Source organism: Corvus hawaiiensis, chromosome 1, assembly GCF_020740725.1.
Source record: "Corvus hawaiiensis isolate bCorHaw1 chromosome 1, bCorHaw1.pri.cur, whole genome shotgun sequence".
NCBI classification, from domain to species: domain Eukaryota; kingdom Metazoa; phylum Chordata; class Aves; order Passeriformes; family Corvidae; genus Corvus; species Corvus hawaiiensis.
In genome coordinates, this window is record NC_063213.1 from 2420386 (window position 1) to 2439830 (window position 19445).

Consider the following 19445-nt stretch of genomic DNA (forward strand, 5'->3'; position numbering starts at 1 on the left):
AACATTAGAATATCTTTAAGACATGGAACTGAATCCTTGAAAACCTTTAGGAGCTATCCCTCTGTGTAGGAACAGGGCCATAAAAAGGAAAGTATTGATTGCACCTCTCCATCCCCACATGTTGGTGAAATCAAAAGTACTCTGCAATGCAGCTGATTTTCAGTGAATTTCCAAGTAGGGTCGTGATGAAGAGCAGTGGGATATCTGCCCAAAGTCTTCACTCACCAACATAAAATGGATAAAAACTCACCAAAACCCCAGTTTGAATAGTGTTGCCAAAGCTCTGAAGTTCCCTCTCTTTCCAGAGCCAGAAGTTGTGTTTACAAACAAGGAGAAGGTGCAGAAAGAGGTGAAGGCTGCACTATCAGAAAATGCCACGCTGAGCTGCGAGGTGGCCCAGGAGAAGATGGAGGTGAAGTGGTACAAGGATGGGAAACTGATCACCTCCAGCAAGAAGTTCAAGGTGGAATCGGAGGGCAAATCACGTCGTCTGGTGGTGGGTCAGGTGGAGAAGAAAGATGCAGGGGAGTACACCTGTGAGGCTGCTGGCCAAAAACTCACCTTCAGGATTGTTGTTACAGGTGAGAGATTGTTCATTCTCATCACAGAAAGGTCCCTTACTACAGAAAAATGTACCACACTCTGAGCTCCAGGGTCTGTGCTGCCCAAACCTTCACTGAGTGGTGATGGAGACCAACCACCCATCCACTGTCACATTGATGCCAACAGCTGGATGTCTTCATCTATGGGATGAATCCCCCTCAGTGCTCCTCAGTGTTTTCTGATTTCCCAGTAATGAAAAGATAGACAAGTTTCCATTCCACTGCCATTTCTAGGGATAAAAGTAGGGTCATCTCCCAGATATGTAGGAAAATAAGTCTGGAAGAAGTGGGAAAAGAGGTCTAGAATGAGCAAGGCTTCCATATGGGTCCCAGTGGCAAATGAGATTTGGAATTTATTTGTCCATTACATTATGGAACAAAGCAATGGATTTCTTGAGAAGATGGGAAGAAGCTGAAATCCTGAGGCAATGGATCATTTTTCTCAGAAATGGCTGACGTGTTGTCCTCAGACATGACAAAGGTCCATGTCTGAGCACTAAAAAATACCAGAGATGTGGCAGTTGTCATGTTTTTTGTTTTGGTTTGATCACTTTGGACAGCATCAGCTTCTGTATGATTTTTAAATTGCTTCTCTCACTCCACAGAAGCAGAGGATGCATTTATCAACAAGGACAAAGTGAAAAAAGAGGTGAAAGCTGCACTATCAGAAAATGCCATGCTGAGCTGCGAGGTGGCCCAGGAGAAGACGGAGGTGAAGTGGTACAAGGATGGGAAACTGATCACCTCCAGCAAGAAGTTCAAGGTGGAATCGGAGGGCAAATCACGTCGTCTGGTGGTGGGTCAGGTGGAGAAGAAAGATGCAGGGGAGTACACCTGTGAGGCTGCTGGCCAAAAACTCACCTTCAGGATCGATGTCACAGGTGAGAGAAAATATTTTCGCCCAGCTTTCCAATTTCTAAAATATTTAGAAAGATTAGTATTATTCTATATATTCAATGTAAAACATTAGAATATCTTTAAGACATGGAACTGAATCCTTGAAAACCTTTAGGAGCTATCCCTCTGTGTAGGAACAGGGCCATAAAAAGGAAAGTATTAATTGCACCTCTCCATCCCCACATGTTGATGAAATCAAAAGAACTCTGCAATGCAGCTGATTTTCAGTGAATTTCAAAGTAGGGTCGTGATGAAGAGCAGTGGGATATCTGCCCAAAGTCTTCACTCACCAACATAAAACGGATAAAAACTCACCAAAATCCCAGTTTGAATAGTGTTGCCAAAGCTCTGAAGTTCCCTCTCTTTCCAGAGCCAGAAGTTGTGTTTACAAACAAGGAGAAGGTGCAGAAAGAGGTGAAGGCTGCACTATCAGAAAATGCCACGCTGAGCTGCGAGGTGGCCCAGGAGAAGATGGAGGTGAAGTGGTACAAGGATGGGAAACTGATCACCTCCAGCAAGAAGTTCAAGGTGGAATCGGAGGGCAAATCGCGTCGTCTGGTGGTGGGTCAGGTGGAGAAGAAAGATGCAGGGGAGTACACCTGTGAGGCTGCTGGCCAAAAACTCACCTTCAGGATCAATGTCACAGGTGGGAGACATTTTAGGTTGTATTCCATTGGCTTTTCTTTGTGTCTGGGTGTTTTCCCCCATTTTCTCTGACACAATATCAGAAATTCTGTTAAAGTTCTTTCTGATGCTGGTCTAAGCTGCCATTTCAGTGAGGTTGTGTAGGACTGGGAAGATCTGGAGTTGACCTGTAGATATCCTGATATCAGCTCCTCACCTCCCTGTATGTCTCCTTCAGCTGAGATAGTGAACAAGACTTCTCAATAGCAGGCACTGTGTTAAAAAACCTCCTCCTATGTGATCACCTGTACTGATATTCCTCCTCCTGTTAAAGGTATTCTTCCATGAAAATCACTGTTTTCCTTCCTCTCTTTTTGCAAGTGATAGGACAAGAGTGAATGGTCTCAAGTGCCACCAGAGGTTTAGGCTGCATATTAGAGAAATATTCTTAACCAAAAAGGTTGTCAGGTATTGGAACAAACTGCCCAGGGAAGTGGTGGAGTCCCCATCCCTGGAGGGATTTAAAAGCTGTGTGGATGTGGTGCTTGGGGACATGGTCAGTAATGGACCTGGCAGTGCTCAGGAAACAGTTGGAGTCAATGATCCTCCAAGTCTTTTCCATCCTAAATGGTTCTATCATTTCTTTGGTCTCAGTGTATTTTACAGGATGTCTGGTGAATTTTATCTCAGGCTCCAGGCAGCCATGGACATCAGCTACATTCTGAGTGACCATTTCTGAACTGGATGTTAAGAAAGGGTTTGTTTGTGCTGGGTTTTTTTTAATTAATATTCATAGCACTCCACTGTCTTTACAGCCAAATCCCTCTTCATTATTAAAATTCTTGTCTCATATGCAGAGGTGATCAGAGCAGGGAAGCAATTGTGTCCTCTGTTTTCTTATAGCGCCAAAAAGAGGTTTGGTATTTTATCAGCTGTGTAGATTAACAACTATGTTGGAGTCTACTGACTCCACCCTCTGAGGGGTACTTGGGGTGTGAGCTGAGGAACTTTGGCTCTTTTTCATTTATCATGTAGCTCGTTCTTTGGCTGAGGGAGCTGCCAGTTTCAGTGGAGGATGGGTAAGGAAGGAAGGATAAGTAAGGATATATTTGAGAGGTGTCTTCCAGAGAAAAAATATGGACGTTCATAAAAATGCAGAACAGTTTGAGTTGGAAGGGACCTTAAAGATCACCATGTTTCCACCCTGTGCCATGGTCAGGGACACCTCTCACTATCCCAGGTTGCTCCAAGCCCTGTCCAACCTGTCCTGGAACACATCCAGGGATGGAGCAGCCACAGCTTCTCCAGGAAAAATTGTTATAAACCAAATCCGTTGTTCGTTGCTGACAGTGGTTCGTGCATTACTGCAGAGGCGTCGTCAGAAAACAGAAATTTAGTGGTTTACACTTGAATTTCTCCCTCTGAGGGAGCTGTCTGCCTCAGAAACAGAAGGTTTCCAGCTCTCTTTCCAGCCGGGTGAGCTCACGGCGGTGCAGGGTAATGTGACTGCTCTCCCCGTGCCCGCCTTAGCTACTGTTGCTGTATTTCTCATGGGAACAACTGTAACGCGACGTGCAAGTCCAGCACTGGCTGGAAAATGATCCAGTATGAAAGCCAGGAGGGATTATGAGTACTCGGAGTGGTTGGCTCTTCTGCAGCAGAAATCCTTCTCTTAGTAGATTATCCCAAAGTGCAGCAGATTTCTGGGTCTTAATTTATCCTGTTGCCATTGCACTTGGAAAGCTTTTCGGGGTTCCTGTACTCTAGGGCTCCATTGGTAGCACAAAGCCTTCCCTGTTTAAGAACAGGTTGAAGGTTAGATGCTCAGTGTTGGGTTTTGGGATGAAACAGTAGTTTTTGGCTTAATATAAAAAAACCAGCTGCTGCACACCTTGTGACTGAGTTGGACACGTAGAAAAAGAGCTGCTTCTGAAATCTCAGTATTTCAGGGTCTATGGTATGCAGTGAAATCCATATTTTAAATCAGTGAAAGTTTCATGTCCTGAAAATATTTTTCCTCACTTCCACTGAAACTTCACTGACCAGTTTCATTTAAGGTTGGAAATGTCATCTGCCTTGAATACTTGTTTAAATTTAAAATAAGTTTCTACGAGAAATTATCAACTGGTCTAAATCACTTTGGCAGCTTATTAAATGTTTTAGTCACATTTCCTATCACTATAAAAATGGTTACTATGTAAGGTCAAGAATGGAAAGGACAAGTGAGATGAGTCTGGAATATTCCTGCTCTGCTAATCTGACATTTTAAATACAACCCTCATTGACACTGGCTTGTTTTATAACCTATGGAATACACTCTGCATATTCATACTCTGAGTTGTAGATGGGAGCTGAAATATTTATATTTTTGCAATCAGTTTTGGATGCAAATCTTGGTGTCTGCTGGAGCTCTTTCAGATGTCAAAATGCTGCTGACATGTCCCTCTGAGGAGTTTTGCATCACCCAGAATATACCATGTGCCTTCTAAATGACAATGACACCTCCTCACACCCCTTCTACAGCCAATATAAACAGAGGAGCTCAAATTCAGAGCCCGTAAGCTGGATTCCTGCTCCGTGTTGCTCCCTGCAGGACATCTCTCTTTCCATGGACTGTGCAATATTCATAGCAAGGCTGTGATGCAGCCCAGGACCATTTGTAGTGCCACTGTCAGCAGTGGAGGAACTCGACCTGAGCTTACCCCTTTTCCTCACCCTCCCCGGCAGCTGCTGCCACTCAGAGGACAGACGTGATGGAGACAGGAGAAAGTCATCCAGGAGGAGTCAAGGAAGGCCCCAGGAGGCTGCAGGGAGTTACTGGGGAGAGGAAGGCAGTAGCACAGGGGATGGAAGGGGCTCAGCATCACAATCAGGGAGAACTAAGAGCCTCCCAGGTCACAGAATCACTGAGGTTGGGACCCGTTCATTAGGGAAATTCCTCCTAATGTCCAACCTGAACCACCCCTGGCACAGCTTGAGGCTGTTTCCTCTCATTCTGTCCCTGTTGCCTGGGAGCAGAGCCCAACCCTCCTGTCAGGAGGCTAGTTTGCTGAAAAATCACAGGTTTTTTTAGGAAATAAAAATACATTCCAAATTTTATATGCTAGTTTTATGTGTAATGTTCATCAAGTACTTTTCCATATTGAGAACTGTGTCTGTCCTCTCTTTGGGATTGGGTTACAAGATATTTTCTGAGCAACACCTGGTAAAAATCCTCTAAATACTGTCATAGTGGAGGTGAAAACTCATCAGTGTGCTATATTTGGCTCGTTCCAAATGTGGGGAGTAGAAATATCATAAAGACACAAGAGCAAATTTCATCTTTGCCTTCATTATAAGAAATTTGCAAATGAGGTGGCTGAGCCATTCATGAAGAGAAGTCAGAGAGGGATGAAAATTACGTGGAGTATATTTTGAGGGTACATTGTTTTATTTATGTGATAAATAGAACTGCGAAGCTGTGTTACTTATGAGAGTTTAATATTGAATTATTTATGTTGGAAAAGGCCTTTAAGATCATCATGTCTAATGGTAAAACCAGCACTGCCAAGTCCAAAACCCTGCAGAGCATCTACACCCCATACAAGTAAGAGCTTCTTGACACAAGATACTTATATATTGCATATTTTCCCCCTCATGTTTCCCTATTTCAGAGGCAGAAGATGCCTTTGTCCACAAGGAGAAAGTGCAGAAAGAGGTGAAAGCTGCACTATCAGAAAATGCCACGCTGAGCTGCGAGGTGGCCCAGGAGAAGATGGAGGTGAAGTGGTACAAGGATGGGAAACTGATCACCTCCAGCAAGAAGTTCAAGGTGGAATCGGAGGGCAAATTGCGTCGTCTGGTGGTGGGTCAGGTGGAGAAGAAAGATGCAGGGGAGTACACCTGTGAGGCTGCTGGCCAAAAACTCACCTTCAGGATTGATGTCACAGGTGAGAGAATGTGCTGCATCCCTGTTTTACGTCCTGAAAAATTGAAATGCCTGTTTTTCATCCTGAAGAATTGGAGGAAAGTTATGTGGATTGTCAAACTCCATCTCCACAGGCAGTGACTGAGCCAGGACTTCAGTGGTGTTGGTTTACTCATGAAATTGTGTTGATGTTGTTAGATCTGTCTTTGTTTTTAGAAATTAAGCATGCAGTGGATTTCTGTAGCCCAAACTCAGGTCAGGCTGAAGATCACTGGGGAATTTCCCTGGGAATCTTGGGAAGACGCATTGATAGCAAACTGAGAATTCAGTAATTGCAGGAGGAATTAAAGGGCACAGCAAATCTGAGCACTGGCATTTTCTTGTGAAACTCCTTTCTGAAATAGACTTTATTCTAGAGGAAACCTTTTTATTATGGCCTCTGTCAACTGGGTAGAAATATTAGAAGTGTTTTCAGTAGCAGGAGATATGTAAACCAGCTCTTTTCACCACACTATTTTCAAGGACAGATTTAATTTTGACATCCTTCAGATGGATCTCAATGAATTTAAAGCAAATTGAAGAGTTCATACATTAGATTTATTTTTGATTGTGGCATGGTGCAAACACCATGGGAGCTGGCTAATTTTCATTCATTAGAAAAACATAGTTCTGGGATGACACATCTTGAGAGCAGTTGGGAAATAAAGTTACAGACGCAGAACAGGCTCACAAAGGTTGTTTCCCAACACTATCTTTGCTTTTGTTGGCAAAGTAAACTGCAACTCTTGGCTTGGTTGGGCAGTTTAATGCTTGTCCTCTTAGAGCAAACCTAATTCTGACTGACCTCATCCACCTTTAGTGCTGCTGGATTTTGGGATATGTTATTTTCTGCAGATTTTGAAGAAAGGTAGTGGTGAAAACAAAAGCAGCTTTGAGGCTGGGTCTTGGACTACCAGTGAATGAGTCCTTCACTGGCACTTGATGTAATTCAAATGTTACAAATTCAGTAGGTGATGGTGGCAGGGAATGTGAAAGGGAAATTACTTTCAGCACGACAATGCAAAGGCTGATGTGTGCATTTGGGAAGAGGTCTGTGAGTTTTAAAAATCTGCCCTTATACTCTCAATTGCAGAGGCAGAAGATGCTTTCATCAAAAAGGAGAAGGTGCAGAAAGAGGTGAAGGCTGCACTATCAGAAAATGCCACGCTGAGCTGCGAGGTGGCCCAGGAGAAGATGGAGGTGAAGTGGTACAAGGATGGGAAACTGATCACCTCCAGCAAGAAGTTCAAGGTGGAATCGGAGGGCAAATTGCGTCGTCTGGTGGTGGGTCAGGTGGAGAAGAAAGATGCAGGGGAGTACACCTGTGAGGCTGCTGGCCAAAAACTCACCTTCAGGATCGATGTCACAGGTGAGAGAAAATTTTTTAGCCCAGCTTTCCAATTTCTGAAATATTTAGAAAGATTAGTATTATTCTATATATTCAATGTAAAACATTAGAATATCTTTAAGACATGGAACTGAATCCTTGAAAACCTTTAGGAGCTATCCCTCTGTGTAGGAACAGGGCCATAAAAAGGAAAGTATTGATTGCACCTCTCCATCCCCACATGTTGATGAAATCAAAAGAACTCTGCAATGCAGCTGATTTTCAGTGAATTTCCAAGTAGGGTCGTGATGAAGAGCAGTGGGATATCTGCCCAAAGTCTTCACTCACCAACATAAAACGGATAAAAACTCACCAAAATCCCAGTTTGAATAGTGTTGCCAAAGCTCTGAAGTTCCCTCTCTTTCCAGAGCCAGAAGTTGTGTTTACAAACAAGGAGAAGGTGCAGAAAGAGGTGAAGGCTGCACTATCAGAAAATGCCACGCTGAGCTGCGAGGTGGCCCAGGAGAAGATGGAGGTGAAGTGGTACAAGGATGGGAAACTGATCACCTCCAGCAAGAAGTTCAAGGTGGAATCGGAGGGCAAATCATGTCGTCTGGTGGTGGGTCAGGTGGAGAAGAAAGATGCAGGGGAGTACACCTGTGAGGCTGCTGGCCAAAAACTCACCTTCAGGGTCGATGTCTCAGGTGGGAGAAGATTCTTTGTCAGAATTCAGTAGAGGACAGTAAAGCAATAATTGGAATAACTATTCCACCATGGCTCAGTTGCAATAGTCTGTGTTTTGTTGCAACCTGCAGGGTTAACTTGATTTTTCTGCACTTTGTTGCCTGGATTTGTAGAAATAGGAATATTTGGTTTTAGTACGGCACAAGTTCTGTCTCATTTTTAGCTGGTCTATGTAATATAGTTGCAGGTATAAATATAATAGAAATAATTATCAACGTATTATTCAGATCTCTCCCATTCCTGGGATCCCAAAGGATGATTCTTGTGCATTAAGCCTACTGAAAGGAAAGAACCATTAAAGAAACTCTTCCTGCTTAGACTTCCAATCCCACTTTGGAAGACTTAGAGGCTGGCATATGTTTTTTTCATTTGCAGTATCAGCAGCAGCACATCTCAAAATGGGTTGTGAACAGCACTTTTTCTGAATTGGGGCTGTGTGTGATTAAGATCTCAGCCTTTTGAGATGTCTTACTGCTTCTGCCAGGTTCTAAATGCCCCTTTGCTGTGAAATATTCCAAGAAATTATTTGGAAGAGGATTTACACAGTGCCCAAACTACTTTAAGCATGTGATGTTAAATGGAGTTTTGACATTGCAATCACTGCGGGGACCTTTCCAGCCATGATCCTGACTTACCTGAGCCCTGCAGGGAGAAATTTCCTTTGTCTCTTTGGCAGTCACATTTGTGGCAGTGGAAGAGAGCACAAAGAGGCTGTTCCAGACACTCTTAGTGCTTTATTGTGTCCTAGATCTTAAGTAAAAGGAATCTGGGAGCTTTTGATGACATGCAGGACAGACGTTCTTTGGCAACGTTTGAATTAAATAAATTTTTACATGGTGACGTGCAACTGTAGGGTTGATGTCAAGGATCCTCTTGGTCCTTTCCATTCCTAGGCTCTTAGTTCCAGGTTTTCCAAGTGGCAACTCCATCCCACAGAAAGGTAGACACTGCTCAGTGATGACAATTGGTTTTGGCAAGTGACAACCTAAATATTTTCCTAACTTGTCTAAAGAAGTCTTTAAGATTAATCTCATTTTAACCCCTCAGTAATCGTCCTCTTCTTTTTCTGTGCTCAGAGCCCAAACCTGCATTTATAAACCAGGAAAAGGTCCAGAAGGAGGTGAAGGCTGTCCTGACAGAAAGTGCCACCCTGGTGTGTGAGGTGGCGCAGGATGCAACCCAAGTGAAGTGGTACAAGGATGGAAAGCTGCTCGTTTCCTCTCGGAAATTCAAAATAGAGACCGTGGGCAAATCCCGGCGCCTGGTGATAGAGCAGCTGGAGAAGAAGGATGCTGGGGAATACATCTGTGAGGCTGCAGGCCAGAAGCTGACATTCAAAGTGGAACCAACTGGTGAGTGCTCACTTTGTGGTGTGAAGAACCAACCCCTGTGGCCTAGAGGAAAACTGGATATTCCCAACACAGCAGTCTTGGTGCAGCCACTGTCTCCCCTGGAGAAACACCAGTGAGCCACATGACACATTAGTTTTTAATGTAGCAATGTAAAGGTGGGAAATCTGAACTTTTTTTGGCTCTGGAAACACTAGAAAATTTTCAGTTTATCTGCTTCACACATCTTATCACCCAACCTCTCTCAGTGGTGGGGAGCTGAAAGTAGAAGTGGGAAGTTTTGAAGAGCAGCAGTGGAGCTTGGAGAAAGGAGACTGAGGAAACCTTGGTCTGCTGCTTATGTGTGCCCCAAAAATGCCCAATTTTGTGACAAAGTGTTGTACAAGATAGAGAAGGGGCCAAGAGGAAGGGACTGGAATCACAGAATGGTTTGGGTTGGAAGAAACTTTAAAAGACCATCGAGTTCCAACCTTCCTGCCAGTGGAGCAAATAGAAAACAGACTATAAATTCAGGTTTAGCCTATTAATGTTTCTTCTTAATTTTATCGAAAATCCTAAAAATGGAAGGGGAAAGAAAATTATATAGGTGTTTTTACTTCTAAGAAACAAGCTTTTTATTGGCAGCAGATAAAATATAAATATTTGCATTTCCTTTCCTTTGCTTCTCTTCTAAGCAGAAGTTCTGAGTTGTCTGAGTTGTCATTTTCTTTCTTCCCACTCAGGAAAAGATTATACCAGCCACAAGTATCCAGCCATATTCCCTGGATTATTGCAGGTTAAGGATGGTGTGGGTCCTGAAGAGGGAGCAATATAAAACTGCTGTGTCAAGGATTTGAGCATAAATTCTTACTTTTCCTGGTTTATTGTCTTTTCTAGAACCAGAGGCGAAATTTGAAAAGAAAGTTGTCCAGAAAGAGCCTCTCATTGTTCAAGAACATGAAAGCATCACACTGACAACCTCAGTCACGCCTGAAACCGCTGCAGTGAGGTGGTTCAAGGATGGCACAGAAATCAAAGCGAGCAAGAGATGTGTGATCAAGAGTGAGGGGGCGTCCAGGACACTGACGGTGAACGCGGCCGAGAGCACAGACTCTGCCCTGTACAGCTGCCAGACAAAGAATGACAAGCAGGAATTCAGAGTCCAGGTGAAAGGTGAGCAGTGCCCAGGTCATGGCCCAACCCAACAGCTGCACTTCTCTCATGATGGAGGTGGAATCCAAACTCTTCCAAAAACTCCTCCAATCTCAAGACTTGTTGTAGTTTCTCTGGATGCCCCACCATGGACCAGCAAAGTTCCCCAGCTTCCAAATTCCCAGTTTTTATCCTTTGCTGGCCACTTGGGGATAAGGAAGCCTATGATGGGTAGCTCTGGTGTTTGCTCCCCTCCTGTTTCTGTATCCCCTTATAGAATGACAGTGATCTGAAAACACCATGTCAAAGAATCTGCCTGAATTTCCACATTTCTGGTTAGATTTTGTCTCCCCTGAGCCCCAAATGTTTAAGGCCATTGTCTTTATTTATTTATTTATTTTTTTTCCAAAGTTGGGCAGAACCAGTTTTCTTAGAACAGGTTTCTTATCTTTTCCTCCCTCACAATTTTCCCTTCTCCTGGATCTCAGAAATCCCAGTGAAGTTTGCCAAGAAGCTGGAGGCCGTGACAGCAGAGATTGGCGGCAGTGTATCCCTGAGCTGTGAGCTGAGCCACGCCAAAGGGAAGGTGACGTGGAGCAGGAATGGCGTGGAGATCAAGCCCAGCAAACGCTTCCAGATCCATGAGGAGGGGATCAAACGAACCCTGACAATAACAGGGATCCGTGCTGAGGATGAGGGAGAATATTCCTGCGAGTCCAGGGATGACAAGAGCAGCATCACCATCGTCCCCAAACGTACGTCTCTAATGGTGACAATGTGGACGGAGCCCTGGGTTTTGTCCTCAGCTGTTACAACCCTGCAAAGCTGAGTTTGTTCATGTGTCTGGACTGTCTCCTTTGTTGAGAACAAAATACAGAACTCCCCTCTAAGTGTCAGTGGAACCTCTATTTGTGAAAAACCTCTATTTGTGAAAAACGTAATGATTGTGAGACCTGTTGAGCTCAGGTCTCTTAATATTGACCTTTGTATTGCCTTTGAGGCTGGAAGTCAAATTCTGAAATATAAGATGGGTTTTTACCCCCCTCTTTTATTGCCTCTCTTTGTACACAAAATTTACTCAGACATGGGGAATGTGATGACCCAGTATTGTGATCACTTACTGCAAGTAATCAAATTGATGCTTCCAATAAAATCGTGGAAGATTTTGGCTGTTGGAAGGTGCTCATGCCAAGTCTCAAAGAAATGCTCCTAAATGTTTTACTCCTATCCATCAGCTCCCAGAGTGGTGAAATTCGTCACAAGTCTCAACAGCGTGGTGTCTGAGGAAGGAAAAGAGGCTGTGTTCAAGTGCACTGTCTCTCCCAGTGATGCTGTGGTCACCTGGCTCAGGAACGGTGCCAAGATTGAAGCCAGCAAGAAATACGTGATCTCTCAGAAGGACACCAACCACAGCCTCACCATCACTGACCTGACACTGGAAGATGCAGCTGAAATCACTGCCAGTGCTGAGGGCGTGGAAAGCACAGCCAAGCTCCGAGTCCGAGGTAAGAGGTGGCAGTGCCCCTTTGACAGGCTGGCACACTGGTGCCCTGCCCATGGCAGGGGCTTGGAATTAGGTGATCTTTAAGGTCGTTTCCAACCCAGACCATTCTATGATGTTGTTTTATGTGGCTTTCCCTCTAATTAAATTCTGCTTTGGCATCATTAAATAAGGGTGCCCAGAACCCTTTGGATTTGGAGATACATGAGCCACTGGTTTAATTCTCTCTCAAAGCCTATTTTCTGGATCCTCTACATTCCTACTAATATTTCTTCTCTTGCAGAGGCCTCAATCTCATTCAAGAAGAAGCTGGAGCCCAAAACAGTTGAAGAGAGGGAGACAGTGACCTTGGAGGTAGAGCTGACCAAGCCTGCAGAGGTGAAATGGATGAGGAACAGCATCGTGCTGAAGTCCAGTGACAAAATAGAGATCAAAGCTGAGGGAACAAAGCACACCTTGGTGGTCAAGGACATCTCCTTCGCAGACCGGGGCTTCTACTGCTGCGAGAGCCCCGATGACAAGACCCAAGCCAAGATCAATGTGGAAAGTGAGTTCATTGGTCCTCATTTCTATAAATACCCTGGGCAGGGTTTGCAGGTGGATTCAGGTCTCTGCATTATCATGGGGACACAGGAACACAACCATGGGCTTGGCCACCAGTCAAATGACTGAGAGGAGGTGAAAGCAATGGCAGTGAGCAGAGAATGTCTGGCTGGTTCCTGTTGCCTCCATCTCCTCTCACCAGCTTGGACCATTAAGCTTCTTAAAAGATTCTTCTCTTTCCTCTCTTTCTCACTCCCTGATATGCTCTGTGTTTTTCCTTTGTATGATTTTTTAGCAAAACATTCCCTCTTCAGCCATCCATTGTCCTGATTTTTCTCTGCAAACCACCTCACTCAGAATGTCTCTATGTTCAGCCATGATCTAAAAAACTAAAAGAGAAAAATCTTCTCCCCGAGGGTGTTTTCCTCTCAGGTGAACGGATGGTGCCTCATCCATAGCCCTGTACTTCTGTCCCTTTCCTACATCTTTTTGTCATAATTGTCACAGGACAGGTGAAGACAGGATTTAGGCACTTAAGGACTGTCCAATTTTGTCCATAAAGTCCTTGCCACCAAGTGGTGCTGGACAAGTCGTAAATAACAGGTGAGGAAAGACTTGAAAACAGTCTTTTAGGTGCTTGAAGTCTGTTACAAAGTGGAAGGGAACAAATTCCATGATGCCAGCAAATAATGGACTTCAGGTGCAGTGAGAAAAATCCAGGTTATATTACAAAAAAGCTTTTTAATGGTCAGATGACTGAATAGGTTGTCGGAAGAGGTCTTGGAGCCTTCATCGTGATTTTGGTTTTTTTTTAATTGGCAACGTAATTACTTTTAGTGGTGAAACAAGTTTAAACAGTAAATCTGTTTTACCAGATGATAGGGCGTGGATGTCTTGTCATAGGAACAGGTAACATCCACCCAAAACATGCATGCTTTGGCCACCAACCTGTGAGGTGTCAGCACATTTTGCACCATGTCCTGGATTTTTTTGCCCTTTTACTGCAGCCTTTTCCTCCCATCCTTGTTTTATCCTAATTGAACCACTGCACAGTATTGCCATGGACTTACTTGTCTTTCTCTCACTATAAACTGATAGACCTTGGCCGAAAAGGGGCCAGTGATGTTTTCAGTGATATTTGGTTGACCCATTTGTCCCAACTGAAAACAGCAATTTGAAAAATAGCAGCTATTTTAGCAGTGGGGTCATGGACAACTTTAATTTCCTGTAAAAGTGGTTGTTTAATTGGAAAATGCCCATTAGCTGGCAGGTAGCTGCCTGAGGAATAGGAAATAGTACAGTTTGGAAGTTCTGAGGCTATTTCACAGCTGCCAGTGTGAGATCTCCAACTTCTCCATGTTGTTTTCCAGTGAGGCAGATCAAGCTGGTGAAAGGCCTTCAGCCCCTGCAAGTGGCTGAGAAAGGGACTGTCACCTTTGAGGTGGAGGTGTCACATGAGGACGTGGAGGGGACCTGGCAGAAGGATGGAGTTCGGCTGAAACCTGCACCCAACATCAGCTTTGGTGTCCTGGGCAAGAAGCACTCCCTAACTCTCTCCTTGGTGGCTCTGGAAGATGCAGGACTCATCTCCTTCAAAGCAGAAGGCATTAGTTCATCAGGGAGCCTCACTGTGACAGGTACACAGCCACAGAAGGCTCTGACCCTGCTTGGGGTGGATGCAGTTGTCTTCTCCTGACCTGGAGAACAAACTTAAGAGGGCAACAAATTTTCCTTGTAATTGCAAGGGCTGTAAAGCACAGTAATGTTTCCTTCTAATGCCAAGGGGATCATTGTGGCATCACTGTCCACAGAACAATGATAAAGTGGGAGGGAATGATAAAGTGCCCAAATCAATACAAATTTTATTAATCATGAAAGCTGGGCTCTGCCTACCCATCAGTGCTTGTGTGACCCCATCCCCCATTCACTGGACTTTCTCTTTCCAGAATTACCTGTGAGGATCAGCAAACCTTTGGCAGACGTCAGTGTAACTCAGAAGCTCAAGGCTACATTTGAGTGTGAGCTGTCCAAACCCAATGCCAATGTAAAGTGGTTCAAGGTACAGCACTTAATGGATGGTGATATTTTAATTTCTGACTTCTCTGGAAGGCAATGAGAGCCTTTCTTTCCACTTCCGAGGCATGTGGGCCTGAACTTTTGCAGTAGCTGTTTGCATTGTTCTCTTTTCCTTGTGTTCATTTACTCTCCCAGTTTATCACTCTCAGGTTTGTATTTACTGTTTTATATTGGGTTGAAAGTTAAACTTCTCTATTCTTGCACAGAACATGAGCACTGCTGTTACAGATTTGCAGTCTTGTGTTTTACTCCACACCAAGCAGTTTTCACCCAGGATTTACAGCCTTTTTGGGAACTGTGATTCAAAGGGAAGCTTCAATTTCCTCAGTCAGTGACAGTCCAGTTCCCTTTCCTTAGACAGCCATTTTGGGGATCAGCCCTGGCATTTCGTGTACCTTCCTTGGGGCTCAGCTGATACTTTCCTTAATTTGGGATAGCCGCAATTCTTCAAGGTGGAATTTGGGCTGGAAGGTACCTCTAAATGGTCATCTCATTTCAAACCCCCTGCCATGAGCAGGGACATCTTCAACCAGATCGGGTTGCTCAGAGCCCTGTCCAACCCACCCTTGAATGTTTCCAGGGATGGGGCATCCACCACCTGATTTACCAAAATGTGAATATGGATCTAATATCGATATCCAACTGAGATGGACAAAAACTCTCTCACAGTTCAGAGTTAGAAAGTGCATGTTTTATTGGTGCCAGGCACTGCGTGGGATGGCTCCCTAAGACACAGGGCCCCAATCCAAGCAAACATGACACTTTTTATTTCCAAATATTATGAATATCCAAAATACAAATGCACATTCATAACATTAACACCTCCCATTCTCTGCTTCGTACGGAAATGAGCTTAAATGCCATTAAGCATGTGTAGTGTGTGTCCTGAATGGAGTCGGTGGTCTTGAATTGGGTCAGTGGTCCCAAGAAAGATGAAGGAACTCATCTTCCTCATTTTGACCTTTTTGCTTCTCTGGACTTTAACAATCCTAATTACTTTAGTGACCTCTAAGTTTCCTCTTGCGTGACTTTTGAAGGGGTTCCCACCAAGGGAGGAAATTGGTAATTGGCCTTGTTCCCTACACCAACTTATCAATGTTTCTATTCCTCGTTCTAAGCACAGCTAAGCAAACATCCAAATGACAGATCATCAGTTATTTGGTAATCAGTTACTAACATCTTAAAACCCATTTCAGGTCCAGCTCTCAACTATTTTAATTAACTCTAGCTGGGCCCAAATTCCTTCCTATTCTAACTAATAGCCCATGACTAAAATCTCTCTGTTTCTTCTAAATCTATGTTTCACACCTCTCTGGGCAACCTATTTTATCACCCTCATTGTAAAAAACTTCCTTATTTCACATCTAAATTGACCCTCTTTTAGTTTAAACCCATTTTTTTCTGAAGGGGCTTACTGCCAGTTCTGTACAGTTTTAAGACTTCAAAAAGATGTCAGAGATCATCCAAAAGTTCCGTGTGTTCTTCAGCCATTCCAGCTTCCTGAAATCTTTGAGGTGTGATGAAATTTCACCACATGTTCCCTTAAACACAGTTTTCCTTTAAGTCCAATGAGAAGGATGAAATAAGCACAGATCTGAGTGTCTGTTTTACTCACTGCAGAGGTACAGGAGTTGAGGGTGATCTTCTTTGGCCTTTTCCCCTTCTAGGATGGGAAGGAGATCCGGCAAAGTAAAAACATTGGGATCATCTCCCAAGGAAATAAGAGAAGCCTCATTATTCATAAGTGTGAATATGAAGACCAGGGAACCTACATGTGTCAAGCAGCTGAAGACAAGACATCAGCTACTCTAAAGGTTCATGGTATGTTTGACTGGAGTAGAAAAATACATTTACTGCAGTATTTTTGGCTAAACAGCAAGAAATTCTTTGTGGAGTGTTTGTTTTTCACAGTTGCTCATTTTGGTTAAGTTTCTCTTCCTGGTGTCCTGTTCTTGCTTTGCCCTTGCAGTATTTTTGGAAGAGGTCCTAACTTAGTTTTCCTTTTGTTGTAAGTGATTTCTATTCTCTGGAGTCTGAATAGTGTTTCTGGATTGTCATGTCAGGAAATACCGGACAGCCTGGCACAAAGCAGGGATTCAGTGGCTGCTGCTGACGTGGGTGGGTGGCACTATTGTCTCAGGGGGACTTTCCCTGGACAGGGACTGCACAAGCCTTGGGTATGAGCTGAAGTAGTACCCTAATTTTTAGGTTGTAAATGCTAAGGAAAGGGTCATTATTTCTGCCTGCACCTCTCCTTTATGCTCGAGGCAGTTTTTCCCTCTAGTGTTGTGCTGACCAGCTGATGAATCACCAGGTGTGTTTTGTCACCAGGCTCTGAAGCACCTGAGATAAGCTCTGAGAGAAAGGCAAGTTACTCAACAGATAGTTCTGCTGTGCCCTGGCAGGTGTTATTTTCCAGAAGGGCATCTGAAAAACAGACCAGCTCTTTCTTATTGAAAGACAGAGCATCTTTCTCATCACTTACTAGATGCTGTCCTCGTGTGGCCACTTGGGTTCAGCAGGATCTTCATGAACATCTGTCCTGTTGCTCTGTTGAACTCCCCCTTTTATCCTTGGTTTTGGGATTGGGATGGGTTGTTGCTTGCATTTCAACTTTGCTCCTGAGGCTGATCCAAGGTGTATCAAGGCCTTCTCTTTCAAAAGGAAAGGGCTGCAGTAGCACAGATAAACAGGTCAGTTCTGACAAAAGGAGTGCCAAGGTCAGAGTTAAAGAGGGTTATACTCAGTTCAGGAGACTTTGAAAAAAGATCTCTCCAATGTAAAACAGAAGTGAGCATGCAGAGAAGCATGAATGAGGCATGTTTATAGTGACCTAAGAGATTGTAGACTTGTGTTTAGTTTCTCTTGGTGGATTTTCTTTCATGAATGTGTGTTTCTTTCATGAATACCTGTATGAAGTTCCAGCATCCATAAAATCCTCTTGCAATAAGCTTCAGCCATCAAAAGGAAGAAAGGCTGCTCTACAATAACACAAAATCCCATTTTTTTTTCACGTCATTATGCAAAAGGTAAACACACCACACTCACTTATGGAGAACCCCCCAAAAAATAATTGCCTTTATGATTTCACAGCCCGAGATATCAAGATTGTAAAACCACTGGAAGATGTGGAAGTGAACGAATACGAGAGTGCATCTTTTTTCTGTGAGATCTCACACGATGAGGTCGAAACCCAGTGGTACAAAAACGACAACAAGGTGAAGACTTCCGACAACATCAAAATGCGCCAGGATGGTAGGAGCAAAAAGGGGGATTTTGTTCTGGAATGGGGGTGGGTTGGAGTAGGGGCTGGGATGGGAGACTAGAAAATAGGGTTTTGCTCTGGAGAAGCTGAGCCATGTCTGGTTGTGTGTCTGTCCCCAGGAAAGACCTATTCCCTGACTTACATGCGCGTCTGCGTCGAGGATGCGGCCGAGATCAAATTTGTAGCAGAAAAGGCAGAATCTCGCGCTCATCTAACTGTAAAAGGTAATTTTGCTCTTTGTGCCAGCACTGCTTCTGCTCTGTCACGTTACAAACCAATTCACTTCCTTCGCTTTAGATGTGAAGGTTAAAAAAAATCCTACAGCGTACAGGGAAAGAAAAACTCCTGCCTACTGTTCTGCCTGGTAAATATCAGCTGGGAGTTTATTTTGGCTTAATTACAGTTATTTTTCTCAGGAGGTTGTATTTGCACCTTTAGACATTTAAAGTTAGTGTGAAATTTGAGGGACAAAGCTGTAGGTTGACTTCCTCCTGCATTTTCACTTTTTGGTGTATGCTATAACAGAAAACAGCATTTTTTTCGTGTGTGTTTAACTAAAACAATGTGATAGAGAGAGAGAGAAAGAAGAAATTGGAATTAACACACTGCTGAGGAGCTCAGGAAACTGGAGATCAGTCCCTGGCTTTGCCATAGCGCTACTGTCGGGTGTTGAGGAAATCACCGGTTATTGCTGCAGTTCAGCCACTCCAGTGGTAAAATATGGAGGAAGAGTTTCCCTTTAATTAGCTCTTGCTAATTAAACTTGTTAATTGAATGCTCAGCATAGCGGGGATTCCTGTCATCATCCAAATTACTGAACATAAAAGAAATATTGCCAATGAGTTTTTATGGAGACTGTACTGATTACTCCATTTTTTTTTTTTACTCTCGTAGAGCTGCCCGTAAAAATCGTGAAGCCTTTGCGGGATAAGATCGCCCTTTGGAAGCACCGGGGGGTCCTGGAGTGTCAGGTGTCCCGAGCCAACGCCAAGGTCCGGTGGTTCAAAAAGGACATGGAAATTCACCCCGGTGACAAATACGAAATCGTGAGTGAGGACGTCTATCGGAAACTCATCATCAACGATGCCGACTACGAAGATGAGGACACCTACACGTGCGATGCCTTCGATGACAAAACCAGTGCTAATTTCTTCGTTGAAGGTAGAGCCCCCCTTTTTCACCCCTGGATTGCCCTGGGAGGAGGATGGGATTCACTTGTCATTTACTTTGGAAACACAATACTGCTTAAAAAGGATTTTTGTTTGATGTGGTTTATTCTGAAGTCCATTGGTGTTGAATCCTTTTACACATGGGAACATCTTGAAAAATGAATGTGTAGCATATTCTACTAAGGAAAATGAGGAAATTCCCATTCCACAGATGTTTATCAAATGTATTGGAAAAGTCTGTTTTTCAGATAAATGTTGCAGCTCCTATTAT

At 43.8% G+C, this 19445-nt stretch overlaps 1 protein-coding gene across 3 annotated transcripts in view; it reads left to right on the top strand.

Moving 5' to 3' along the window:
• OBSCN (obscurin, cytoskeletal calmodulin and titin-interacting RhoGEF) overlaps positions 1-19445 on the top strand; it is a 171279-nt gene that overhangs the window by 30198 nt on the left and 121636 nt on the right. For all 3 annotated transcript variants that reach the window (XM_048309941.1, XM_048310008.1, XM_048310079.1), the window contains exons 11-27: positions 306-581; positions 1208-1483; positions 1870-2145; positions 5777-6052; positions 7163-7438; positions 7825-8100; positions 9217-9492; positions 10366-10641; positions 11109-11375; positions 11856-12125; positions 12405-12668; positions 14035-14301; positions 14611-14723; positions 16408-16561; positions 17834-17995; positions 18125-18229; positions 18900-19166. In XM_048309941.1, the coding sequence (XP_048165898.1) occupies positions 306-581; positions 1208-1483; positions 1870-2145; positions 5777-6052; positions 7163-7438; positions 7825-8100; positions 9217-9492; positions 10366-10641; positions 11109-11375; positions 11856-12125; positions 12405-12668; positions 14035-14301; positions 14611-14723; positions 16408-16561; positions 17834-17995; positions 18125-18229; positions 18900-19166 (4077 nt within the window). The remainder of the gene's footprint in view (positions 1-305; positions 582-1207; positions 1484-1869; positions 2146-5776; positions 6053-7162; positions 7439-7824; positions 8101-9216; positions 9493-10365; positions 10642-11108; positions 11376-11855; positions 12126-12404; positions 12669-14034; positions 14302-14610; positions 14724-16407; positions 16562-17833; positions 17996-18124; positions 18230-18899; positions 19167-19445) is intronic.